The sequence below is a fragment of the Lagopus leucura genome, unplaced genomic scaffold (assembly GCF_019238085.1).
Source record: "Lagopus leucura isolate 7727_CA_CO unplaced genomic scaffold, USGS_WTPT01 Super-Scaffold_100004, whole genome shotgun sequence".
Lineage (NCBI taxonomy): Eukaryota > Metazoa > Chordata > Aves > Galliformes > Phasianidae > Lagopus > Lagopus leucura.
This window is the reverse complement of record NW_024962264.1, coordinates 14,380,729-14,407,748: the sequence shown is the minus strand read 5'-3', so window position 1 is coordinate 14,407,748 and position 27,020 is coordinate 14,380,729. Positions and strand designations below refer to the sequence as shown.

At 39.8% G+C, this 27,020-nt stretch overlaps 1 protein-coding gene across 1 annotated transcript; it reads left to right on the top strand.

The window, feature by feature from the left end:
- Nucleotides 1–107: 107 nt before the first annotated feature.
- HSPA4L (heat shock protein family A (Hsp70) member 4 like) lies at nucleotides 108–25,762 on the top strand. Its single transcript, XM_042871163.1, has 19 exons — nucleotides 108–282; nucleotides 3,490–3,547; nucleotides 4,931–5,071; nucleotides 5,944–6,066; nucleotides 7,331–7,430; nucleotides 9,045–9,178; nucleotides 10,103–10,347; nucleotides 10,435–10,511; nucleotides 11,715–11,866; nucleotides 12,381–12,487; nucleotides 12,858–12,991; nucleotides 14,120–14,322; nucleotides 16,503–16,604; nucleotides 17,087–17,224; nucleotides 18,101–18,226; nucleotides 18,737–18,844; nucleotides 19,970–20,089; nucleotides 20,616–20,777; nucleotides 21,199–25,762. Exons 1-19 carry the CDS (start codon nucleotides 176–178, stop codon nucleotides 21,391–21,393), a joined length of 2,532 nt encoding a protein of 843 aa, XP_042727097.1. The 5' UTR covers nucleotides 108–175; the 3' UTR covers nucleotides 21,394–25,762.
- Nucleotides 25,763–27,020: the final 1,258 nt, after the last annotated feature.

Sequence of the window (27,020 nt, the reverse complement as noted above, 5' to 3'; positions counted from 1 at the left end):
AGTGCCGAAGCCGGAGCCGGCGCCCGGCGGACTACCCGGCGGCCGCCACAGCGCGCCTGCGCAGAGGCGAGCAGGCGCCGGTTGGTGGCTGGTGCTCCGCAGTGGGGGAGAGGCGGCGGCGGCCGGTCCCAGCAGCGCAGCGGTCGCAGGCCGGCGGGTAGTGCCCAGCGCAGCCATGTCTGTGGTCGGCATTGACCTCGGCTTCTTGAACTGCTACATCGGCGTGGCGCGGAGCGGCGGCATCGAGACCATCGCCAACGAGTACAGCGACCGCTGCACCCCGTGAGTAACGCCGCTCCGTGCCGCCCTCCTTCGGGCCGCAGCCGCCGTTCTCCCCTGGCCCTCCGCTCCCTAAGGCGGCGGCGGCGGCGGCGGCGCCGGCCGGGCCGTCCCGTCCCGTCCCGTCCCGTCCCGTCCCGCGGGGCCTCCCCAACGCGGTCCGGCGCCGGCTGCTGCCCTGCCCTGCCCCGCGCGCCGCGGGCTTCCGGGAGCGGCGCGGTGCCGGCAGGAGGGCTGCGGGGCGCCGTGCTTGAGGCGCCGTTCTCCCCATCTCTCGCCGTGACTTCTTCGTGTCCTTGGAGGACCGCGCTGTGCGGCGCGGCACAGCGGGCACCGCAGGTTTCTGTTTGTTTCCGTTGCGATGGCTCTGTGCTCGCGTGCGTGCGTCCCGCCGCTTCTCTCCGGAGCGGCCGCCGGGTCTCGAACGGCCGTGTGACCGAGACGAGCGGGCAGCGCGGAGCTGTGCGTGCCTCCCCGCGGCCGCAACGTGCTGTGCGGGCAGCGGAGATGGGAGGATGCGCAGGCATCCCCCGTCGGTTTCGTTAGCGCTGAGAGGCCGAGAGCCGGCTCTGAAACTTTGTGCCGGGGAAACCCCGGTGCCCGTCCGTCGCCTCGCTATGTTTGGCGTGCGATATGTGCAAGCTGACCTGCCGTAGGTTTCTGTGTATCGAACGTCTCGTTGCTAATTTATGAGTCGCTCATTTATGAGTCGAGGCTCTTGCGAAGTGGCTGTGAAAGTGATCTCGGGCACGGCTAGTGAGATAGCACCGGGTGCACGGGTATGTACAGGCAGTGATACACGCGTCTGGATTTTCTCTCCTTTTCTCTAAATTGTCACAGGGAAAGTACAGTATAGAAAACGAACTCCCTTTCTAATGCTGTTGTCTGAAAGCAAACTTAACAGTGTTAAAATGGTTGTATCACAGAAGCTTGTTGAAGTAATTGGGTCTTATTTCAAGCAGGGTTTGAGCAGATGTAACACTTAAAACCGTCCAAAGTGCTCTGTGTCTCACTGAACAGCGCAGTAACTGAGCGCTTTATCTCTCTGTTCCTGTGGGAGAGCTTACATCACTCAGAAACCTGCAGTTAACCAGGAGCTGACATGGATAGGATGTGTCCCAAATACTTTGGCACTTAATTCCAGATTTACCAAGCGACGGTGTTTGTTGTGTTGGTGTAAGGCTCAGTAGAAATACCTGCACCAGTGCTGGACAAGCTAGGACACTCGTATTCACAGCGTGTCACTGAGCTTCCTAAAGAGAGGGCAGTGCTGGGTGTGCTTCATGGGGCTCCTTATGCTCTCTGCACAGGCCTTAGGAGCATGGCCAGCACCTGGGCTTTGCAGCCTGTTCAGATACCTGTGCAGTGCTGGTGCGGACAGTGCGGTGTCAGTAGAGCCTACTTTGCATCTACCTAAAAGCAGTATATGTTTGTGGAAGATGGTGCATTATCACACTTGAATGCAGTGCTCATTAAGTCCTGAATACTGTGTCGTGATGGTTAAAACATTCTGGTGATCCTTTACGTCAAACCCATCTTCTATAATTTAAGGTGTAGGATTGTTGGCATTTATAAGATGTGCATCTTTGGGATAAGCACTGCAGAAAGAAAGGTTCTGTTGTGAAGCTATCTATGTCAGGAGATGTAGAATGCTCCCTGGGGCTCCTGACCTTGGTGTCTGGTGTTAACTGAGACCTGGCTTTTTCCGACTGGAGAACTCCAGCAGGTCAGCTGCACACGTTCAGTGAGCCTTGGCTGCTGAACGCAGGGCAAATGGCTGTGTCTCACACTGTGACAGTGTGCAGAAAAAAAGCTGATGGTTGATAGCTCGTAATCTTTAATAATTTTTTTTCAGACCACATGCAATTAGTGTAGTCACAAGCTGTAATTAAAACCATTCTTCAGAGCATCTTCAAAACAGAGCTTGGAGAAGATTGCAGTCTCTTGGTGAGGAGAGCTGCCGCTGTTAGAGCAGTTCCTGTCCTGCTCAGATCCTTGCTTCAGAGGAAGGCAGGATGCTTTCTGCAGGGCTGTGTTCAGTGTGATGGTGTATAGAGTAGAAAAGTTGGTTGATGGTGCTATCCAAGTGTATGCAGTGCCCTCCCTCAGTGTGGTGAAGGTGGGGAGGAGGCAGGAAGTAGTCTGCTGCACTGACCTTTATGCATTCATTAAACAGTGAAATTTAAACCTTATGGGTCTGCGTTGTGGTTGTATGTTACTGATGAATGGCCTCAGGCAGATCCGTTCCCAGATGGGAGTAAATCCTACTTCCAATCTGTACAAGCAGAGCTGGTGATTGGGGGTGGGGAAAAAAAGCAAGGATTGTTGGCAGTACTTGGAAACACACTGGGATGATATACTGAGAGTAGAACGTGCTAGGAGGAGGACATAATGCAGTATGTGTTGTTGGAGAAAGAAAATTTGGTAGTTACTCCAGTTTTACTTAGCTGCTGGTGGAGTTAGTGGGGCTTTGAGTGGAGTTCTGTTGCCTTGTTATGTGTGTTTCTTGCAGGTTTTCTTCCTCTTGACACTAGAGGGAAGGCTGCTGGGGAAGTAGCCGTGCAGTGTCTGTGCTCCTGGTGAAGGGGTTGGGAGAGGAACAGAGCTGCATGGGGCTGCGGGCTGCTGAGGACCTCCCAGACCTGTGATGACTGGCAGCTGTAGGGTGTCTGCCTGCAGTTGGCTGTCACTGGGAGTGCCCGTGCGTTGTGGGGTTGGGCTGCTCAGCTACCTCAGGCTTGGGTGTTATTTTTAATTACTGTCTCACAATGATTGTTGGAAATTACTCCTGCAGTGTGAATGTAGTACTGTCAGACTCCGGGGTTTTTGCTTCAAGATAACTTGCCTGGTGACGTTCAGAGCTTCCTTTTTGGTGTTCCAGACTACTTTGGTTCCAAGCCATCACCTGGAATTAACTATTAATTCCTTATCTTTATTGTAGAATCTGTAGAACACTTCTGTTTTGAAAGAATTCCCTAAATGCCTTGAGAACAATTGTGGTTGCCAGAGTTTCTACACTAATTTGCAGAGAATGAAATAGCAAGAATTCCACAGCAAGTTCTGGTGCTTGATACAGTAATGCTGTTAGTACCACAACCGTATTCTTTCACTGTAGTTTTTGGGGCTTTGCTTTGTTTAGAATAATGTGGATATAGTTTATAACACTTCCTTTTAAAACTCAATTTTTTTTTTTTTCTCTTTTTTATTTAGAGCATGTATATCTCTAGGATCCAGGACACGGGCCATTGGGAATGCAGCAAAGAGCCAGGTAAATGGATGGAGGGGGGCAGGGGGGATACAAGAGCATATCACTTATCTGACTTGCATTCTGTTGAGCTTCAGAAAGAGAAGTAGTGAATAAACTTGATATTGCAAAGTAAGTTGTCTGTTACAAGTGTGCATTTTGCAGTATTACTGCTTCAGTATTCTATTATTCTAGTATTGTTTTTATTCTATTACAAACTGTTTTGTCATTAAGAATAGAGAATGGGAAGAAATGGACATCTTTCCCAGTAAGATATTTTTTTTCCTGACCATTTGTGACAGTAAGAGTACAGTTCCATATTATATCTCCATGTGGGGGATGGGAGGGATTCTGTGCTTACAGTTTTTGAAAAGTTGAAGCAGCTGTTCAACAAAAGCTTGATACTGATGCTAGCTAATTCTTTGCAACTTCACTTGTGGCTTAGGAGAACCAGGAATTGTTTTGGAAGGAAAATACTTAGAAAATTTAAAATAGCCACTGTGAATGTAGAAAGCCAAAGCAGATGAGATTTTACCCTTTTTCTTTACACTCAGACATTGTGTTAGCAAGCTGAAAGGAGGAGGCCTCCTTCTCCAAAGTGGAGTGCAGTTAACTGGAAATTGAACAGCAGGTTTGCTGAGTGGCTGTAGAGGTGATGGAGACTCCTGGTAGTACCATGAGCATTCAGGACGTGGCAGATGCTGTGATAACTTCAGTTCTAAGAAACTTTACACTGTTGATCTGAGCTCAGCCCCTGAGCTTGCTGGTGGGAAGGTGTCCTGCTGGTAATGTTTCCAGCTGTTCAGCTCATTATTTAGGGTAGTAAACTAGACTGGCTGATGCTGAAATAGGTTACCCTGGAGTATCTTCTTTTGGTAGCTCAATTAAATATTGTATGTGTTAGTGTGGGTTTCTGACAAAATCTTTCCTTAAAATAATCCAGGTGAAATACTTATAACATAATAGTTGGAGGGAGGGCTTTATCTTCTTTGCAATTGGAAGCTGAATTAGAGCACGATTTTAAGAGAAAAGGAGCACAGTGTGTGCACTTGTTGAAGCTTCATCTGAAGTGAATGTAGGTAATGGCTTTATTTGTTACTTCAGATTGCTGTTACTTCGATATGTAAATCGTCAAATCTTGTACACGATGTCAGAAAGCTCCTTTAAAATAAAAGGTGCAGCAGTTAACAGTTACTAAAGGGGAAAGTAAACTTGGGTTTGATAGTGGAGACCATAGATCTAAAAAGAGTGCTGCTTTCTTCGCACTCTGTGTTTTCCAGTAAATGTGTGACGCTTGAAGAAGTGTGTTCAGTATGTGCATTGAGCCCAGCATAACAGGAGTTACCATCTGAAGGGTTTCTGTAGTCTGCGTGTAATAAATAACTGAAAATGGAATATCTTTCACAGATTGTTACAAATGTAAAAAATACACTGCATGGCTTCAAAAAGCTGCATGGAAGAGCATTTGAAGATCCTTACATACAAGCTGAAAGGGCCAAACTTCCTTACGAACTTCAGAAGATGCCAAATGGCTCAGTAGGAGTAAAGGTAAGTTAGAACTTGGTGCGGAGTCATCTCTTGCAGTAGAGACCAGCACTTCAAACCTTTGCCATTTGGTGCATATTATATAATTGTGTCTCTTAGTGTACATGGTATCGAGAGGTATTGCATTGTCTCCCTTGCAGATGTCCTGTAAAACTTTTCAGTTACTAGTACCAGAAGCATTAAGCTTGGATTTCATTCAACTTGAATAAAACTGTGCAATAAACCTGCTCTTTTCAAGAGATGAAGAGCACCTTTTTTCCCTGCAATAACATTTGCTCAAGTATGGTACTTTCTCTGAGATGTCTGTCGTGGTTTCTCTTCGTTAGCTTTCTGTAGTCTCATTAGTAGTTTATACCCTACGAGGTTTACCTCTGCATAGGTATAATTACAGTGTGTGATTATTCGTGGTATCTCGTTTGTCTTATGGACATGCAGAAACCGAGTTGCTGAAAGCCAGGTGAATTCTGTCTCAACATTTAATCTGAACAAGTTATTTTTAAATTACTTCCAAACTAATAGTTGGAAACAGCTGTTCTTAACATTCAGACATGAGTCACTGACTGTAGGTCTTAGATAAGAAACACTATGTCTGAAAAGGTATTTGATTTTTTTTTTTTTTTTTTTTTTGTTTTGATTTTTTAATTATTTTTTTTTTTTTTTTTTTTTAAGAAAAATAAATTTTTTTTTTTTTTTTTTTTTTTTTTTTTTTGGTTTTTTTGGAGGTTTTTTTTTTTTTTTTTTTAAATCTTGGGCAAAGCTGTTTGTGTACCTCCTTGTCAGGAAGAGAAGGTTGTTGGTGAAAAATGCCATGCCGTTGTTGCTTACAGTGCTTAATGTGGGATGATTTCTTACAGAATTGCAATTTTGGCTTTCAGGTGAGATACCTGGATGAAGAGAGGCTGTTTGCAGTGGAACAAATTACAGGAATGTTACTGGCCAAACTTAAAGAGACTTCAGAAAGTGCTCTGAAGAAACCAGTGGCAGACTGTGTTATTTCAGTAAGTTGTCATCCATTTACTGTCATTTTGCTCACGGGTAACTTTATATAAGTTTGTGCCATTATGCCATAATGTGACAGGGAAGAGATACAAGTGGTGTGTAGAAATCACATTGACAAGGACTTGGGTCTTTATTACAGATGTTTTCCAATTGATAACACTTGTCGTCATACACGAGAACATGGAAAACTTGTTGAGTGTGCTTTGAGAAAACATACTGTGTAGGCTGATTGGGGCTGTTTTGCTGGAATGTAACTTGCTTTCTCTAAAAGAAATATTCTAATGTAAAGGCATTCTTTCCTAGTCCCAAAGAAGTTCCCAAGTGTATGGTCAATTTTGTAGTTGAGTGCTGTTTGGTTGTATTGTATTTGAAAGTTACCTGGAACTTACTGCTCTGAAGATAATGTACTGGGGATTTAAGAAACCTGAATTCCCATGTCCGTTGAAAAGGTGTTATTTATTTGGCTCATCTGCTTGGTGTCTTTTTTGCTATGCAGCTCACCCATGGGGGTGAGCAGGGGCAGTAGAACTTAGGCAGGAGGGTTTAGAGGGGATTTGTTCCCAATATAGAAGTCCTAGATGTCTGCTTTTCACTTTGTAGAAAAGTGGTAGCCAACAAAATAGAAAATACAAATATAATTCTGTGTTAAGCTTTGCTGAAGTTGAAGAAATGGCAACTGACTGCAGCCAGTTTCACTTAGAAACATTTAGGTCTGTGACTGTGCTTTGTCTATTTTTGGTGGAATTGAAGACTGCAGCGGACTGTAAGCTGGAACTGTCAGTTAGGTAAAATGGTACAGCTTGATATAGACCCAGTTGTAACACAAAATTTAGTTCAGAGGTTCTGAACCTAAAAATACTGTAGTGCTTCAGCAATAACTTCTGGGGCTGTGTATTTATGCATACTTATTTAAGTAAATCTTTTGGCTTGGGTGATAAGTGTTTTGAGCTCATAATGATTTTGAGATCAGATTCATCGGAAGAATGAAAACTTCATGGAGGTTTGTTGGTGCTTAAATATGCTTTTTTAAAAAACAGGTTTGAATTTCACTTGCATATTTTTGTCATGGTTTGAAATTTTAATTAAAGTATGGCATAAAGTGGATTGCTTGGCTGTTGTATTCAGACTGCCTTATTAATCTGAGGTTAGTTTATAACACTTTCTTGTGGTATTGAAATTTATAGTCTTGTTTAGTGGGTAAATCAGACTTCTTTATTTAGAAGTCCATATGTCATATCCTATGTAATTATTTCTTGGAAACAGGTACCAAGTTTTTTCACTGACACGGAGAGAAGGTCTGTAATGGCAGCTGCTCAGATTGCAGGATTAAATTGTCTGAAGCTAATGAATGAAACTACAGCAGGTAAAGTCCTGTGTGTACAGAAATAGAGCGGCAACGCATGTGAATGTTTTCTGAACAAACTGTTGAATCTGTAAGGGCTGTGATGCACTACTGTTACACAATTAGGAGCTTGGAAAAAGCTACTGAGGCTTGTATTGCCCAGTCCAACTTGAGAACTGGAAGCACAGTGAACTGATGAAGCTTAGGGGCCCTGAGGAGAGTTTGCGTTTTGTAACCATAATACGGTGCAACTTAAATAGCTCCCCTGCTTGTGAAGTGGGTATCTGTGCTTTCCTGTGTACCGTGGAGCTGCAGCAGGTAGGTCAGGAAAGCCTGAACTAGCTTCAGAATCAATCCCGCAGGGATATGCACCTGACCTAAATCCTCAGCTGTTGTATTAAATAGTACCATAATGTTGTGTTATCAGATGGAACTGCATATTTTCTGTCTGAAAGATTGCAATTAATCCATTATTTATGTGAGATGTGTTGTGGAGTCTTATTTTAAGAGTGATTTTTTTTCCATGGGTTTGCTCTACATCCAAATCACCTCATCCATATCTCTTTCTAACTTGTAGTTAGCTGCAAGTAAAGTTCTTTCCAATTCTTGATCAAACAGTAACACGACAGATTTTTCTTTCCAGCTTATTGTCTGTGCTGAAATAAAAATAAATTTCACAGTAGTGTGAGGAGGAAGTTGGTTTTTGTTTTTGTTTTTTCAATTAAAATGTATTTAGGGGAGATCTTAAAAGTGCATAATAAAAACCCCCTCATGTTTAACTTCTCATGTGTGGTTTAAAAAGGTGCCTCTACACAAACTGCATTGTTACGGAGTTTTATCTTAAGGCTCATTTGCTGATCATATTTAGAAACCAAAGTTATCGCTTTTAAAAATATTCAAATTGAGTAAAGTCTGTGGGAAAGTGACAGTTTAAGCCTGTTGCAGATCGGTCAGTTGTAGCATTAGCATGATTGTTATTTCTCTGAAGTAACTTATTTACTGCCCTTACACGGTTTTGATGAATTCTATGGCAGAGTATTAAAAAGTGCCACATGGGAACTGAAGTTGGAGTGGTTTAAACCAGTCATGTCATTTTTATTGATATGAATTCTTCTATGAGATCTCAGCAAGCTCTCTGGGTGAATGCTGGTTTTGAGATCTTAGTTTCTCCTAAACTATTTTGAAAACTTCTTGTTGAACATACTGAGTTGTGCAGAGCTGAGCTAAAATTCTGAACGTAATTTCAGAGGAGAGTTACATATGTGACCTTTATATGTGAATAATAACTGCCAACAAATCCTAAAAATTGTAAGTTAGGGTAGAGCGTGTGTTGCTAACGTCGTGCTTTGGAAGTACACAGTGTACAGTTGCTGCTGGAAGAGGTGACAGAGTGCTTGAATGGCAGTTATGAATTAACGTGAGCTGATAGTAAGACTATAAATCGAATGACAGCACAGAATTAGGCAACTCATAGAGCCTGAAAGTCATGTCTCTGCCCCCAAATATTCTGGGAGAGCAGAGTGATGGAAGTATTTAGTTTAAGTGTAATTAGCGCCTTTCTTTTGGTAGTGCTTCTAAAGCATGCTTTCCATCTGAATGCAGCTCTGCCTTGACATTCACACGTTTCTTTTGCAGTTGCTCTAGCCTATGGGATATACAAGCAAGATCTACCGGCTTTGGAGGAGAAGCCGAGGAATGTGGTCTTTGTCGATATGGGGCATTCTGCGTATCAGGTTTCAATCTGTGCTTTTAACAAGGGAAAACTGAAGGTAATCTGTTTTTAAGTCTTTGCAGTAAAATACCATATTTCCAAAGCATTTAATTAAAAATATTGTTCTGTGGAAAGTTTTGTAACTAAACAAAATCTACAGCAAATAGTATTGAAGTGCAGAATACCAAGATTGCCCGGCCTTTTTGCAGTTGCGACAAAGCAGTTTTCAATAACAAAATGCCCAAAGGTTGCCTTGCAAAGTGCTTGACAGTTGAGAAAATATGTGGCTTTTGTGCCTTGTTTTCCCAGTGAAATAGTTGTGCATTCCTAGTAATCTCACGGAAAGAGTGGTGATGGAATGATTGACTTACCTATGGGGTATTGTTGAATTGCTTTAAACTGTTTCTTATGATCATTTTTTTCCCTACCGTGTTATAATGATGTAAAATCTAAATTCAATCATATGTGAAACAAAACAGTATTTGCTTTCCTGTTTCAAAATTTTCATCTTTGAGGTTTGGTCTACTGCTGGCTGGGTGTTTCTGTACATTGGTCTTTGGTAGACTTCAGCTGAGGTCATGTGGAAGATGATAGTGGTGTGAGGTTTTTGTTTTTTGGAGAGAGGGAGAGTGAATCACAAGACTAGTAATAGCATAAAAAAACAGTTAACTTGCTTTTTCTTCAGTGAGCTACTAAACTGAGTAAAGGCTGCAGCATGGTAGAAAATAGCATGATAAATGTAGCTTTCATTTTTAGAATAATAATGGTTGCATTTTATTTGAGGAGGGCAGAAAAGAAGTGAAGTGAGTCATTTGTCATGTTTATTTTTTAAGTTGTTGTTCTGTCATGCAACTGACAGTAGCTGGTTCACATCCACAAAAGATGTGAACTTTTAAAACTATATGAAACCTATCCCTATATCTAAAGAAATGCCATTAGATAACTTGTATTCTGTTTTGTTTGTTTTTTCACTTTTATGCAGGTCTTAGCTGCTACCTTTGACCCTTTCTTAGGTGGCAGGAATTTTGATGAGGCTTTGGTAGACTACTTCTCCGAGGAATTTAGGACAAAATACAAACTGAATGTAAAAGAGAATCCCCGAGCACTGCTCAGATTGTATCAGGAATGTGAAAAACTAAAGAAGCTTATGAGTGCAAATGCTTCTGACCTTCCGCTGAATATAGAGTGCTTCATGAATGACCTTGATGTCTCTAGTAAGATGAACAGGTACCGTACGTTATTTTCACTGAAGTATGACCAGACGTGGTATCGCAGCTGTCTTTTAATATGGAACATTTTCCCTGTTCCTGGCAGAGCTCAGTTTGAGCAGTTGTGTGCAGCCCTTCTGTCCCGAGTGGAGCCTCCTCTAAGAGCAGCCATGGAACAAGCTAGTAAGTAGGAGTTGGGTGCTACCTTTGGTTCTAGAAAGTAATCAGTAATGTGGTTATCCTGGATCTCTTTAATGATTATCTTTTCAATGTATTTTTGTATTCATTAGAATTGCAAAGCTAAGTACTGAAAAGTTAAATGTAAGTTCCATTCATATGCTTGCCATGTATGCATGAATCCCATTCCTGCCTCATTTAGTGCACAAATGCGTATGCAACCCTGACTTATTGACCTTCATTCACCCTGTGTAATGGAAAAGGTTGGGCCATGGAAATATATATGTATTTTTTAAAGGGAAAAAATAAAAAAAAGAGGGGAATGATGGGAATGGGGGAAACCAGTGTACTGTACTTTGAACGCTTAGCAACTGTCTGGCCAGCCTGTTCCATATGTGATACGTAAGTCTTCACTGACCTGAGAACTTGGCAGTCTATTCTCAGAATTTTTGAAGCATGTGCAAATAACAGTTTCTTTTTGTTTGTTTAGTGAGAGAAATAGTCTTTCCTAGAAAAAGGTTTTATCCTATTTTTAGCATCTTCAACAAAAAGGGGAAATGTTCTGCTTATTTTTTGAGTTGGCTCGGTAACTAATGCTGGAAGTAAGAACTTGAATAACTGCTGAGCAAAAACATACAAGACTGACAGCTGTTTGAGATTCTGAGATCACTTCATGCTCACATCTGGAATCCAGAATTAAAGTTAGCCTGCAAGCACAGTTGAATATTTATTTTATGTTTTCAGTCAAGGGTTTTGCTTTTCTCATTGGCAACGAAAATTAATCCAAACATACGATGAGGTATGTTTGGGCTTTCTTTTATTCTTGTCTGGGAGGAATGAGAGGTGGTGTGAGTAGTACAGGGCTGCCAAGGGAAATGATTGCACATGTGGGTTTATGTCCACCAGAAGGGAGAGGGTGCACATATACAAGGTGTTCTTGAAGAACAGCTGTCACAACATGAGCTGTATTTGATGCTTTGCTTCTGCATTTTCCAGAGTTGTGCAACCAGTGAACTTCTTAGCCTGCAGGAGGGATAAGGGTTTTAAGGTGCTTCACTGCAAATCTGGTTTTAAAGATTTTGTTGGCAGTTTAATCAGTGCTTGTTATTAATGTGTAGTTAATAAGAGATCTCTGTCTAATTTTTGTTGTAGAGACATCTTTTTGGTATCTTGGTGATAAGTAAAGGCAATGCGCGCTCTTTCTTCTAGGACTTCACCGTGAAGATATCTACAGTATAGAAATAGTTGGTGGGGCTACTCGAATTCCAGCAGTGAAGGAACAGATCTCTAACTTTTTCTGTAAAGAAATAAGCACCACACTAAATGCTGACGAAGCTGTTGCAAGAGGCTGTGCCTTGCAGGTATGGGTATTAAAATTCAGTATTGCTTGCTTACTGTGACGTACTACTGCACTGTAACTAAGGAAAACCAAATATCACTGTGGGTGGAAGGAGGTCAGCTCTTACTTGCTTATTGGAACAGCTGGTGACAGATCACATCAGAAAAGACTGTATTGTGTTTGGTAACTTGTCACTGTCATATTAAAGGGAATGACCCTGTTAGAGACCTGTTGGATTTGATTGTCTGAATTTATTGGTCCACTTCTGCATAAGCCATTTGTAAGATTTCATTGTGTCATTACTGACAGTGAGCAGGGAAATGGTGTTCATTTAATTAATTAAAGTCAGCCAGTTCAATTATCTCCCAAGCCAGTTCAATTAATTATCTGCCAAGAGTAAAAAGATTCTGTTTAAAAAATGCTGTGGTAAGCTGGAACCTTCACGTGACCTGTATGCACTTAGATATTAATTAGTTGCTGTATTGCTATTTATTTTACTACATGGGTATAATAAAATTCTGATCTTTGTTTTCTAGTGTGCAATTCTTTCCCCAGCTTTTAAAGTGCGGGAATTTTCCATCACTGATGTTGTTCCATATTCCATAACATTGAGATGGAAATCGTCTTACGAAGAAGGAACAGGGTAAGTTGCACGATGTCTGCTGAGAAGTATGATGGTGTGTTTGTAAGGGGAAAAAAGCTGAGTTGTGGAGAAGGCCTTTCAGACTTGGAAGTTGTCATCTGATAAACAGTTCTTCTTTTTTTCTTTTTTTCCTTGATTTCTAATTACTGCTTAATTGAAAAGATATTTAAGAAGCATTTGCATGAAGTCACTTAATTTAAGTGACATCAAATGTTTAGTCCATCTTGAGACGCACTGGCCTTTAATGTGCAGCTCTCATCAGAAACTTTCAAGTAAATAGGTTATTTGGTGGCTTATTTAGCATGGCTGCTGATAATCCGTTATATTATGCTCAATGGTTTAAATTTTACGTAATATTTTACTGCTGTAGGGAATGTGAAGTCTTCTGCAAGAACCATTCTGCTCCCTTCTCAAAAGTAATTACTTTTCACAAGAAAGAGCCTTTTGACCTGGAAGCTTTCTACAGCCATCCGCATGAAGTGCCTTATCCTGATTCCAGAATAGGTAAGAATGTGTGAATAAGAAAAGCGACTTGTACTGGCAAGGAAGAAGTTTTCTCTGATGATCTTTACATCCATGCTTCCTACGTTATGGTAAAACCTCAGTTCTGTAGAACAACTGAGAACAGCCTACTTGTCTTTGATGCAGTGCTCAAACTGTATCAACATCAGATGATGGCAGTCACTAGAAAATTTACTTTCTTTGTTCTTCACTGTTTCTGAATGCTTCAGAAATGTCACTGCAGAGAATTTAGTGCTGTGTTGTCTGGTTCTTGCAACTTCAGTAAAATGTACAGCAGGACCCATCAGCACAGATTTTTTGAAGTAATTGCATTAAAGGAACTGTTATTGCTATTCATCTGTTCAGATATGAATTTATGTCACTTTTTGCTCTTCTGTGTACTTAGAACATAGACGTTTCCTGAATGAGTCCAAAGAACTGGAGGGTTGAATTAGTTTCCTGATAGCTAATACTGTTTTACTCATAATTTACTCAGCATCTTTAAAACTGATTTGTGACTTTATTTGCTGACTTGCGAGTCAGATATAAACTTGGTACTACTTTTTTGGGTGTCTGCAAGATACCCATCTTTAGGAAAGAGCATTCTCATCTGAAAGTGTGCAGTCTGCATCATTTTCACTCAACTTACAGCAGTTTTCAAAATACAAACCTAACTGTTCGCAGAAGCCTCAATAAATGGGCTGCTCAGTCTCCAAATGTCCAGTGTATCAGGGTAACTAAATCCAGGACCTTTCTCTGTTTTTTCTTTGCTAAGTTAGTGTAAGTAAGCCAGAGTTAAATGGGTGAAATAAATGGTTTGAGGTGAGTCGCAGAATAGTTCCTCTACTGTGATGGTTAGAAAAGGTAGCAGAGAGATTTAACGCTTGCTACAGTGTTATCTTGATTTTTCTGTCAGTAGTGACATTGTCCTGTGGCTGTACAACGTAACTAAGTGACAGACTAGTTTTTAAATTGTCTAGCTTCAGTTTTTGTCACAGAGCTGGAAACTAGGTAGGAAGTTTTAAAATAAATTTTATTTAGATCGCATTGTGATTTAAATTAGCCTTCAAGTTGTGGTTTTGGTGGTCTTGTGTTGTTTTTGTTTTTAATTTTCTGATCTCTTTTCTTAAGGGCGTTTCACTATTCAAAATGTTGGTCCCCAGCATGATGGTGACAACTCCAAAGTGAAAGTTAAAGTGCGTGTCAATATTCATGGCCTTTTCAGCGTGGCCAATGCTTCCATAATAGAAAGGCAGAACGTCGAGGGAGATCACAATGATGCACCGATGGATACTGAGTCATCAACTAAGAACCAAGGCAGAGAAGATGAGCTGGTACGTAAACTTGTAAATATCTACAGTCCTTGTAATTCTGACAAGAGAGATGATAATTGGAAATTGCTATGATTTCACCTCCAAAAGCTGTATGCTCTTTTTCATGCTTACATGATTTCTTCAATTATATAACACGTTTGTTTGTATTATTAAAATACTGGTGACCTGGCACTTCGAAAACAAAACTATGAAAACAAGTGGGTTCCAAGGGGGAATTTTCTTCCTTTGTTTTTTTTTAGCATCTCTACACTAGTCCTGGTATTACTGTGTTGCTCTCAAATGGCAGCACAGTTAATGTGTTCTGACAGATGAATTCTAAAGGTGTGGGTTTTTTTTCCAAGTACTACGTCTTCGTTGATTAAAGAACAGATGGTATTTTTTTCATAAGTCTTCTTTCACTTAGGATGCTGTATGTACTTGTCTATAGATAGTTCTTACGAACTGGCTTAAAAGCCTTGAGGGGAAGTTAATGGAAATACATGTGTGATAGTGTTGCCTTCAATACTGGAGAAATTACTGGTTTAGACATCATTATGTCACTGCTAGTCAATGCTGTACTGCTGTAGAAGTGCCTGCTCACAGCATTCTGCCTGTCAGTTCTCCCATCCTAGTGTAAGGAGGATCATTTTCTTTGCTGGTGTCTTACATACTACAGGTAGATAGCTGAAAGTTGCAAGAGTCAGCTCCTAGACTGACATGGTAGATGTTAGGACTGGGTGGCAGAGAGTGCTTTTGTGGCTGGGAGTGGCATACCAGCAGTGGTATCTGGCAGTTCCTGGTGGATAAGTGCTTTGCATCTGACATTTGCTTGGAAGTGAAACGCCTGGAAGTGACATAGCTGGCATTTTGTGTTATCAGCATGCTGCATGTCAAGGTTATTAATCTTAGTAAGTACACTGTGTTCAGTACAAGGGTAACCACTTCCATCCTCAGGCTTTGTTGGTTTGTATTACTTCCATTTATCCTAATACATCTTCTGTTTTACAATGGTGCTTGTCAGCAATTACCTTTCATTATTGAGGATGATACCCTCGACTCTGAGGATGAGGTTTGTAGTGTATATGTGTATTTCCCATACCCCCTCACTCCCAGTTGCTTGTAGGCAAGGTAGTTCCTTCTGGTTATTGCCTTTCCTGTGTGAACAGTAAGAACAGTAAAGAAGTTCTGTTCTGCAATGAGAATGCTTAACTTTGGTAAAAGTAGCCTGTTTACTTCCTACTTCAATCACTAAAACTTGGCTGAATTAACTAACGCAACTAACCTGCAGCACGTGCACCTGTGCTAGAGTTGGCTAGTATTTCACCTAACTAACAGTAGTGTTTTACGCATATGTGGTGTATAAATAAATGAGTTTAGTTCTTTGTGAGAAGTCAAAGACTACTTCGGTTACATCTTGACTACTCCTCAGAGTCTCTTCACTATTTATTCATGCCTTGGATTTCCAAGTACTTCCAAACAGTCACTCTGAAAATTTGAAACTTTCATTTATTAGGATGTTATGAAAAGTTTTTGCAGTGACAACAGGGAATTGGAGAACTTGAACTAATTCAAGTGATCAGCTCTCGTAATTGCAGTGATGTCTTTGAAGACTCTCAAATCTAAAATAAGGCAGTGAACTACTTACTGATAAATTCAAGTGAAACATGGAGTAACCAATAAATATAATTGGTCTCGTGCTGTGAAAGGCTACTACAGAAATGAACTTCCATGGTCCTGTGAGACAAGTGCAGGCAACACTTAAAATTATTAAATTACTTCTGTTTTAGATTATAACTTTTAAGGGTTGGGGGAAATGTTATCTGTTCAACGTTCTGGCTGTTCCTTACAGGATCTGTAGTTACTGCCTGTGATGGTGTTGTGCTTCTAGAATTTTATTTGCATGTATTTCATATGTATTTATTTTGAAATTAAAATGGAGTATTCCCTGCGCTTAATATAATTCTGTGGATAGCAACATCATAATTGATTAAAGAAGGAAGGCCAAATTGCTTCTGTTTCTATCTCAAATTAAACAGAGATGCTGTGTTATCAAAATGCCTGTTGAAGTAATGCTTGATTAACTAAATCAAAGACTTGTTGAGACTGAATTGAGCACATAAAGACTGTGATGTATTTTGATAGACATCAGTCTTAAATCATACCACAAACCTGTGCATTCCGTTATGCAACTCTTTGTCTAGGATAAAATGCAAGTTGATCAAGATGAAGGTGCTCAGAAAAGTCAGGTTGAACAGCAGAGCCAAGCAGACGAGGAAACCGAAAATGCAGGAATTGAAACAAAGGTATGTATTCAGCATTGATAAGGAAACGCAATATTGTTTTCCTTAGAGTCTCTTTTTTCTGCCTAATATTCTCAGATGTATTCCATTAATCTCCTTAGTTGTGATTCGTAGGGACTGTATTTGGAAGAGCAGAGAATTCTACCTTAGCACTTCCCTTTCAGTGTTGTAAGCCACGACTTCTAAAGTAAGTTTCCTTGATTTAACATAGGTTTGAAGTGAAAATGAAAATCAGGGAAGCTTGAGAATCTTGGAGAAGAACATGCAGTGTCTTCAGGTTTTTTGAACAGTACTTCACATTGTTTGAAGAAATTAAATTTCACCAATTTGGTTCAAAAGTGAAATAACTGAATTCTGAATAGCAGATGCTTGTGCTTCATTTGCATGCAGTTAATTTGTAGCTCTTAGTAATTTTTGTCTTCTTTGTGCATAAGTGTAGCAATATTGTAATTCTTTGAAGTTCCTTACAATTGCAAATCTTACAGGCTTCTTCTGGAGACAAGCAAGATCATCCAACCCTGCCAAGGGCTAAAACAAAAGTCAAGAGTATTGACCTACCTATCCAGGCAAGCCTCTATAGGCAACTGGGACAAGATCTTATCAATTGTTATATAGAAAATGAGGTAAGAAGCATGAACAGGTGATTACTCACATTAACATCAATAATTACTTTGTTTGCACAGCCTTAGAATTTCTTGAGGCTTTCCCTTCAGTAAGGACTTTGATTTTTGCCTACTTTTAGTTGGTGTCTTTTTCTTGGGACAATAAATCAATTTACTAGTAGTGCTTAATTACCCACATCTGAATGTAATCTATTAGACTGTTCTTACCTTGAACAATCAATGCCTTTCTTAAGCAAGAAATTCCTAGGATTTCCAGTAAAGGCTGCACAGTCTGTTATAGGAATGCTAATTGTTACTGACTAACCTGAATGGGTCAGGATTAGCATTTGCAGACTGTTTTTTGTGCTCTACCAAGGCTGTGTGGCTGGCTAGATCAGGTTTTTGCCCTTAATGGCTTTATCAGCAGGAAAAGTGTTGGAAAGTATTGCCTGTAGAACGCTTGCTTTCCACGGAATCCTGTATTTGCAACACCTTTACAGTTGTTATCTCCCATTGCAAAGATTACACTCATTTAAGATCTTCTCTGAAAGATGGTCAGTGCAAAGACTAAAATGGGGAATAAGTCTTCTGTAGAGCAGAATGACTCTTAGTGACTTCCAAACCCGTCAGTACTTCTGTTTTTGTGATGGTCAGACTATAATTTCTACCTGATCCGTTTACGCTGAAGCACTTCACAAACAGCTTCTGAATGTGAACAGTTCTCACCCCCATCCCCTCCCCATTTCAGTTCTTCCTGAGGTGAGGATAAGTTACACAGAGGAGAAAATTAAATCAGTATTGGTCCTTTTTGTGGTTTGGGAAAAGTCATGCTCAAGCTCAAATGCTCATTTTGATACTTGAAATTCTTAGTTTTAACTAAGCTTTCATCCCCCCTAGGGGAAAATGATGATGCAAGACAAGCTTGAGAAAGAAAGGAATGATGCTAAGAATGCTGTTGAAGAGTATGTGTATGACTTCAGAGACAAACTGTGCGGAGTCTTTGAGAAATTCATCACTGAAGAAGTAAGATTCGCCTGTGTGTTTCAGCTGTTGGAAAATGATTTTTCTAACAAAAGCTATGAGTGATACCTGTGGAGGCCACAGGATTCTATTGAACTTGTCTCAGAATGTGAAATGAATTAACTTCAGAAATGAAGTTAATTATGCATCAGCCTGTAATTTGAATTGCAAATACAAAAATGGGCAGAAAAATGAGTGCTTATTATCTGCATTTTATTTATTGAAAAACACTATTAATTCCCCACTTAAAAGTGTGGTGAACCTGGTGTGTTGCTGAAACCCAAGTAAAAGAGAAAGTGGTACACTTGGCTTTTGCAAAAGCAGAATTGAAAAAACATTTATGTAATAGTTTCTAATGGCTGTCTGTGGAAGTGTCTGGTACATAGGCAACAATTTTCTGAAACAGCCATTCTGCAGTAGCAGTTTCAAAGTCTATACTCCATGAATTACCTGGTTACCCAGCAACACATTTTGTTCTTTGCTAATTGATAGTGTCTCTGACTTGCTTCATAGGATACAAACAAGCTGACCTTGATGTTGGAAGACACAGAAAACTGGCTTTATGAAGACGGAGAGGACCAGCCAAAGCAAGTGTACATGGATAAGCTCCAGGAACTAAGAGTAAGGCTTCAAGCTCTTTAGAAAGAGGGGAAGGGGAATAGTGTATATACATGTTATGTGGCTGGTGTAAGTACATATCTTCTAATGAGGGATGTGTGTGTGCCTGCCTACACGTGAACTGGATAAATCCAGTAACACAGCAGTACGGACATGCAGGTTGTACCTGGGTGGTATTTAGTTGCGTGATTGAATGTAATACATAGAACTAGGGATACATAGAAGTAGGAATACTGTTACTGTCAGTTGTCCTTCTAATATGAAGATGGTCAGCTGAAGTTGACAGTGGCTAGTGATGAATAGTAAAATTGATCACTGTGAGAATTTTTTGTAGCTCTTGCTACACACTGAAAGAGGCTTTTCAGTATTTGACTGTTCTCCCAAGTATTCAGAACTGCACTTGTAAACAGATGGCTCTGGTTTCAGTGTTTATGATGGTCTTCAATAGCTATGTAATAAAACAGAAGTTTTGGTCTAACACCAAATGGTAAAGGTTAATGAATGCTTTAACAGTAACTTCCACTATACTGTTTGATTGGTAATGACCAAAAAAAGCCCATCTTAAGTACTTCTAAACTTAAATAATCTTGTGGGCAAGTGTAAATTGTGATGAATGGATATTTGGTTATTCAAGGCTATGTCTCCAGCTTTAGTTCTAACTGTTTCCTCTCAAGTGATGTTTTCCATTGTGGGAGAGGTCACTGATGGAAACTTGATAAGGGCAACTGCCTTCATGCCTGAATAGCAGTATTCAAGAGAAGGGGAAAAACAGACAATAGATAAAAATATAACTTTTCTGACTGTTTTAAAATTCAAACCATCCCTGCAGATTGTCTTGTTTCTCTTCCAAGTGCATTGTAACAAATGCTCTTTTTGCTTTCTTTTGCCAAGAAAGAGCATAGCACTAATCGTTTATTTAGACTTCTGGGTTTTTTTGGTGGTGGCACTGCACTGCAGCGAAGTGCAAAGATTAACTCTTGAATGGGTGTGAGGAGGAGGGAAAAGCCATGCTGCTTATGATTACATTTTTATTCCTTGACCAAAGTACAAGAAGCTTGTGTTATGTCATGATCTTTATTTCTGGGAAAATGAATTAGTTGCAGTATCTCACTTGGTTTATGTTTGCAGAAATTTGGACAGCCTATTCAGGAAAGATACATGGAACATGAGGAGAGACCAAAAGTTTTAAATGAACTGGGGAAGAAGATTCAGCTCCTTATGAAAGCAGTAGAAGCATACAAAAATAAGGTAGAAGCGTGGAATGATCTTTGGGTGTTTGAATTTGACTATAGGATTTTTTTGTGTATATGTTCTAAAAGAAAAAAAAATCTTCTAGGACTTAACTTTTAAGCTGCTTTAAAATGACTTGTGCTTACAGTCCTGAGAACTTCTAAAACTGTTCTTCACGGTTCTTTGTGAATGTGAATTGAACACTCGTGTTCTTTATGGTGATTTGTACCACCTGAAATGCCTACCACAGTGTTATGCTTGCTTCCATAACCCAAAAGGTTATACATTGGGGTTATTCAGGTGAGTCTGTGTGTTCTCTTGCAACTTTATAACACAGCTGTGCTTAAGCAGTGTGCCTTTAAAAATTTCACGTACCTTAAAATTTCCCGTGTTTTGTTCTACAGCTATTCTTCATACCAAACCCTTGTTTAAAAACAAGGTTTGATTTCTAGTGGGTTGTAGTAATGGTACTCAGTTGTGTCCATTAAGCTCTTAATTGGTTTAGAAGTGTGTAGTAATTGATTAAAAACATCTTTTTCCCTAGGATGAAAAATATGATCACCTAGATCCTGCTGAGATGGAAAAAGTTGAAAAATACATTAGTGAGGCCATGAACTGGTTGAACGCCAAAATGAATGCACAGAACAAACTAAGCCTAACTCAAGATCCCATTGTCAAAGTGGCAGAAATAATATCAAAATCAAAGGTAAATAAAAAAATAAAAAAATTGTCATATGTGTTGCAGTCTAGTAAGCTTTTCTTGAGTAAGATTTTGGCCTCTGTATTGAGCTAGAATACCATGCCTGCAGAGATGGTAAAGCTCTAAGGAACAGGGCTGGCAGCAGCAGTTTTATTAGCATTCAGTCCTAGCTCTTCACCTTACAGCAATACCTTTGAATAGCTGAAAACATCTGGAGCTATGGCACTGGTTGTGCTATAAAACTGATTACTGTAGGATTTTAACAAATCAGAAACATCTTTCTTTTAAGCTTCTAGATTTGATAGAAGTCTAGTCCTTGAAAATGTCATGTTGGTCATTACAGACATAAAAGAAATTTGAGATGTTCAAGTTTCATGCAGCTCCTGTGCCACCAAATAACTTGTTCTTTCACTTTTGTTGTAACTAGGAGTTGGATAGCTTCTGTAATCCCATTATATACAAGCCCAAACCGAAGATAGAACCTCCCAATGATGGGCAGTCAAAAGCTAATGGTGAACATAATGGACCAGTGAATGGACAGAGCAGCACTGAAACAGGACCCGATCCAGCGAAGGACAATTCTCAGCCGACCAAACCATCTGGAGAAATGGAAGTGGACTAAATCTTGTGTTTCCATTACTAAAAATAGTGCACAGGGTCCATTCTTTTGGTACACACCTCAGATGTTCAGTTACTCTTAGCCAACCTTCTGTCATTTGTTGCTGAGTAGTTTTGGAAGTGTTTCATATTAAGTACACCTCTGATGTTCATTTCCACTGATGCTGCTTATGTGGAGCTTTAGCCAAATGTAGATTGTATAAGTCAGTTTAAGCTTTCCCAATATATTTTATATCAAAACATACAGAATTGATATATAAATGGCAACAATCTACCTTATTTAAAGCTTTTATTGTGGATAAACCTCAGCTCCTTTATTCAGGAAAGGATACTGTATTGCACTACTGATGCTCAAGTGTAGATCTAATTGCATCTTTATTTTGGAAAAATATTGGAATTGAAGTGGCAACGCTTGTCACTTGAAGCACTGACCTTTTCTAGTTATTGTATTGTTATAATTTAAATATTAAAATAGAGGTTAGTTGGCATACTAGTCCATCTTGTTGATGTACCATGAAAATTGTACGGTCTCTTTCATATAAACTAATACAAGCATAAACATTTTTTTTAGATTCCCATACCACTAACAATCTTAGAAAATACCAGTATAATGGCTCTGCCATTTGCTGAAATTAAGTGAATGGTCTCATTGCACACTGCTGTACATAACGGACTGTGCTTATAGGATGATGCTAATGATAATAGTATCAAGTGGTAGAATATACAAGGACTTACATAGCTTTCCCTTGAAAATGTCTTGCTGCACATGTTACCATTTCCACTTGGTTTGTTTTGAATGAAATCTACATCTTGATTGCATATCATGCTGGGGATGAGAAACAGCAGAAATTGTGCTGTGTGAGCTGGATATTGGGCTAATGTTGAGGTTGCTTAAGTGCTGTCTGTTGCAAACTTGAAACAAATACTAAGCGCTTATTTAAGCCATGGTACTTGGCATACAATCCTTTTGGTCAAGGATCTAAACAGAAGAATATGCAAACTGGATATTACTACTCTAAAGATAAAAATCTACTTGATGAATTTGCATAGCTTATCAGTTATCCTTGTTCATCTACTTGATCTAATGGAAGTGTCTATTATGTATTATACAGCTCAGTCACTAGTTTCTTTGATCTGTCTTGGACATCATCAAGATCCAGTGTACATTCATATATACTGAATGCTTCAAGCCAGTCACGGCGGTACTGTAGCACTTGTTAAAACAAGCCACTCCTCTTTTGCTTTAAGCAGCTCTATTGCCAGAATAGAAATGGACTACTTTATGGAAGATGCTTTATTAGCCAAGTTAGCATAGCTGACTGAGATGAGTTGCAGTGTAACGCTTCAGTGACTTGAACTCCATTGCAGAAATGGATGTAGCTGTTAAGGCATCCCATATAACCTTGCTGCTGCTGTAAACAAGCAAAAGTCATGCTCTTGCTTGCAGTTCTGGCAGCCATTTTATTTTCAGCCATGCCCTGATATTTCACCACTGTTCCTGCTCTCTGGTCTCTGACACAAACTGCAGCTGATAGAGGGAACTGTATTAAGCACCGTCTTCACAGAGAAAGGAAGCATCACACGCAGCTACTGAAGTAACTCAGGCACTAGAGTCGTACTTCATGAGTGATACAAGTGACTGACCCATAAACAACTCCCCTACCAGCTGTGTGTGGTCTGGTGCCTTTTGTTTACGTATTTAAAGCCTTTGTACAAAATTTGAGTGGTGTTGAACTGTAGCTGCTCTGCAATCTCAGTCTTGATTTCCTCTGCTATAATTCAGACATATTTGGCATCAGAGTGACTGTACTTTAGTGTCAGCTGTCCCTAGCGTAAGCCAGTACATAACTGGGCAAAAGCTTTGGTCCTGTAGGCTTTTTGAATATCTTTCATGAATATCTTAATGGCTTTAACACAGTAATGACTGGTGTTCTTAAGTACTGGCTTCCTGAAACCCATCTAAACAATATTTTCTCAAGTAGACTTGCTGATACCTGGCAGGTGAAGAGCTTAGACAGTGGGAATCTCCAGAATGAACTCTCCAATAATTGGAGATGAAAATGTCATATATAAGGAAAAATTCTTTATTATGCTCTTAATGGTTAAATGTTCAATATGGTATTACAGGTGGTACTGGTGGTGAAAGCCTTCTTTAAGCATGAAGGACAGAGTAATTTTACAGCTGCTTAGTGTCTCAAGCTTAAAAGCAGGCATAGTAAAGAGAGTCTCAGTAAGGTTTTCGTACAAAAATAGTCATGTTTTTGCTGTGCATCTGCTCTATCTCTGGATCCCTGTGGTCCGCTGCCTGCACTCATCAGGTAGCAACTGGTCGCTGGTCAGAAAATACATGTTACAAATCCCATCTGTAAGGGCAAACTTGTTCTTACTACAATGGAGGTAAAATTAGCGCATTAACATATGACTTGTTAATCTGTTTTCTGTTACAAAGAGGAAAGCTTTACCATATAGGGTTCTCAACTACTTGAACCATGCACAACTTGCACAAGAGGTTTTGCATGCTGGACTCCAGTGAGTTACCTTTGGCCATCCTGGTGGGCTGCTCCAGAATGAATATCTTCCAGTATAACACAAATAACTGTGGTGACTGACAGTAGTGTACAACCTTGCATCTTCTAACAGCTATTCTTTTTTCATACTTAGTAATCTTTTGAGGGGAAAACATATATCTAATGTTTGAAGCGGTCCCCTCCATCTCATAAGAAAAAAAAAAAAAAAAAACACAGCAACACTAATGCCAGTAGACTTTTGAGTGATGGTAAAAAAAAAATGAGTCTACAACGTTACATAAAAAGTCAGTTACAAAAGAGCAGAACTACTTCCTTGTATTTTACTAGAAAGACCTTACCTCTTTTCTTGAATAAGCGCCAGTTCTATCCCTCCTTGAGCATGAATGCCCGTGCTTAACAAATGGCTTTTACAGTGCTTTAACAAGCAAACAAACTTGGTAGTAGCTATTTTAAAACTGCTTCATTTTCACACCTTTTATCAACGTTTTTTACTTCGGGCTTTTTCTGGCAATTCATTTCCACGCGTAACACAGTTTTTTTTAACCATCACTTAAGTTTTTATATGGTTTTTTTTTTTTTAATCTGACAAAGGAGTTTTAATGTGGTACACCTGTCTTGCTAGTTTAGTTACTGATTTGGCTATGGATGTCTGACGTTGAATGAAGAATCCTCTCCTTTCTTAGCATTTGGTAGTGCCCTCCTTCTACTGTTAAAAAGCTGCCTTTAGAATATGCTTGTAAAACATCAGTAGGATTAAAATCCTGCAAGCCCTTTGGGTGAAACACTTAACACATGTTAGAGCTGGGACTTCACAGACAAGCAGGAGGCATGCTCATACCCTGTCTGGAGGGGCAGCACTGGGGGGCAGCTGCTGTTGCTGACCTGTTCCTTCTGAGGTGAAGAGGTCTACACTGACACCATACGGACGCCTTCAGAGGGTACCTTGCTTTAAGGGTGTAGTATGAAGTTTTCTTTTGTTCTACTTAAAAATGAAAGCTGTTAATCTTAGCATCCAAACTGCCTGTTGCCTTTATATCTGCAGGATTTGATATTATTTCATTTTTTGAAACATGTCAATATGTCGAACTCCCCTTTCTGCTATAGCTTCTTCCTGTTAATAAGTTCTCAGATATTCCATGGTTGGTTTTTTTTTGTGGGTTTTTTTTTTTTTTTTTTTTTTTTCCCTGTGTGGAATAAGTTTAAGCATAATCTTATGATACAGGCTAAGAAATAGAGACTTTTTTCCTAGGTCTTTCTTGACATAGGTATTACTAAGTAGTTAACAGCTTAAAAAAATAAGTCTTCATTCTTCTCAGTACTCTGATTGTCCATTCATTCTGATTGCCCGACACCAGTTCTCAAAAACACTTATTACAGGTAACCATATTACAGGTACGCTGCATTTGCTGGTTTGGAGTACCTTTCTTGTTACAGGAAGAGAAGCTCAGTGCAGTTCCTGTAGAGAAGTTTCAGCATGACCCTCATCCTCCAAAGCAGGGCTTTGATTGTCGCATTACTACACAGTAATACTTCTACGGGCTGATACAGAAGCCCACCTGAACTGAATTCTAGATGACCAAACTTGAGATAAGAATTAGTATAGGATCTAGAAATGCTAAGCACGCTTACATGACCTGCTGCAGTCTACAAGTTTTCTTGAAACTGGATGAAAGAATATAATTCCACTACTTTTCTCATTCTATATTTTCTAGCCTTTCAAGCACCAGAAAACAGAGGTAGGAAAAACTGCGTTGCTTTACAAAAGCCACTGACAGCCTTGTAAATTTTCATTTCAACTCAACTATAGTATTTGGAGTGGAAATAAAATTGTTAACACACTAGCAATTGTTTGTCAGCTGACTCCTACGTGCATTCTTAGTTCACCACAGTTGAACTTGAGGACATCAACCATCTACTATACATGTAAGTAACAAATGAACACAACAGGACTGTTGGCGCTACAGCAGAAATTTGCTCGTGTGACGTACGTGAGCGTTGTTAAACCCCATTTTCTGTCTTCCTTATGAGAGGAAAACACATGAAACAGAGAAAAGCAGGAATCAATGCAACATAATACATAAGGAGAAATATAAATAAAATGCAATTCAGAGCTGTGCCCACCAGCCACCCTTAGAGAATGCTAAAATGGTTTAATTAGTTGAAAAGGAGTTAGTTACTGAATGTTGCATAATGGGAAAAGTTTGTTTACATATTCTGAACATATTTCCACAGGATGGGGGGGAGAGATGGGGATGTTAGAATTAAAGGCAGTGTTAAGTATGCAAAATGTTTACTATGTATGTAAATGGGATCCTGATTAGTGACAGATCATGTGCAAATTGACAATACTCAATTTATTTTTGAATGGCAATATAGATTGTCAAGGTTGTGTATAATGATAATAAATATATAAAACGCGACTTGAACTATAAATGGCCGCCGAGACCTACTTTGTCATCAGTGTTCTTAAAAGCAGCTTTACCTGAGTTAATGGATGCATTTAACACACCTTTGTCCAAAAGACCACAGGTAAGAAACAACAGGCATTTTTGCCTCACTCTGTCTGAATTTGCTCAGACAGGCAGGGTTTCTCTTGTGCTTCTCAATCCCAACTACTGCAGACGTGTCTGCAGACAAACTTCCCCATGTTGGAGCCCAAAGGTACTACTGCTCTGCCTCTGGGAAAAAGAGGTCATTTCCACATCTGAAGTCACATTTGACCATTTGGAAGAGTACAAATTGCCAAATGTCAATTAATTCCTCTTTCACTGAATGACTTATTCCAACTTGTGAAAAAGTTCTTTGAACTGATTGGGAAAGTTAGTGGCTTCAGGTGGAGGTGCTTCTCTGAGAAGAAAAGATCCTGCAGCACAGCCATAAAGCAAGCATTCAATGGTATTACTCATTTTACCAGCAAGGTTAGGGAGTAGACCATTAGGAGCAGACAAAGGTGGTTCTTTAAAAACAAATGAAGCACACATATATATTTATGAATGTTAACGTGCATGCAATATATGTATAAGACAAGTTTATGGAGTTACAATCTATGTGAGCTGGTTTCTGATAAATCAGTATTTACCAGAAAGAGGTTTTCAATTTAAGA

Excerpts from the sequence above, each read along its gene's own strand:
- HSPA4L (XM_042871163.1), top strand. The coding sequence starts at position 176 with ATGTCTGTGGTCGGCATTGACCTCGGCTTCTTGAACTGCTACATCGGC. Across the intron at positions 3,548-4,930 it reads GGAATGCAGCAAAGAGCCAG|ATTGTTACAAATGTAAAAAA; the intron begins GTAAATGGATGG and ends TATCTTTCACAG. Across the intron at positions 12,992-14,119 it reads TTATCCTGATTCCAGAATAG|GGCGTTTCACTATTCAAAAT; the intron begins GTAAGAATGTGT and ends TCTTTTCTTAAG.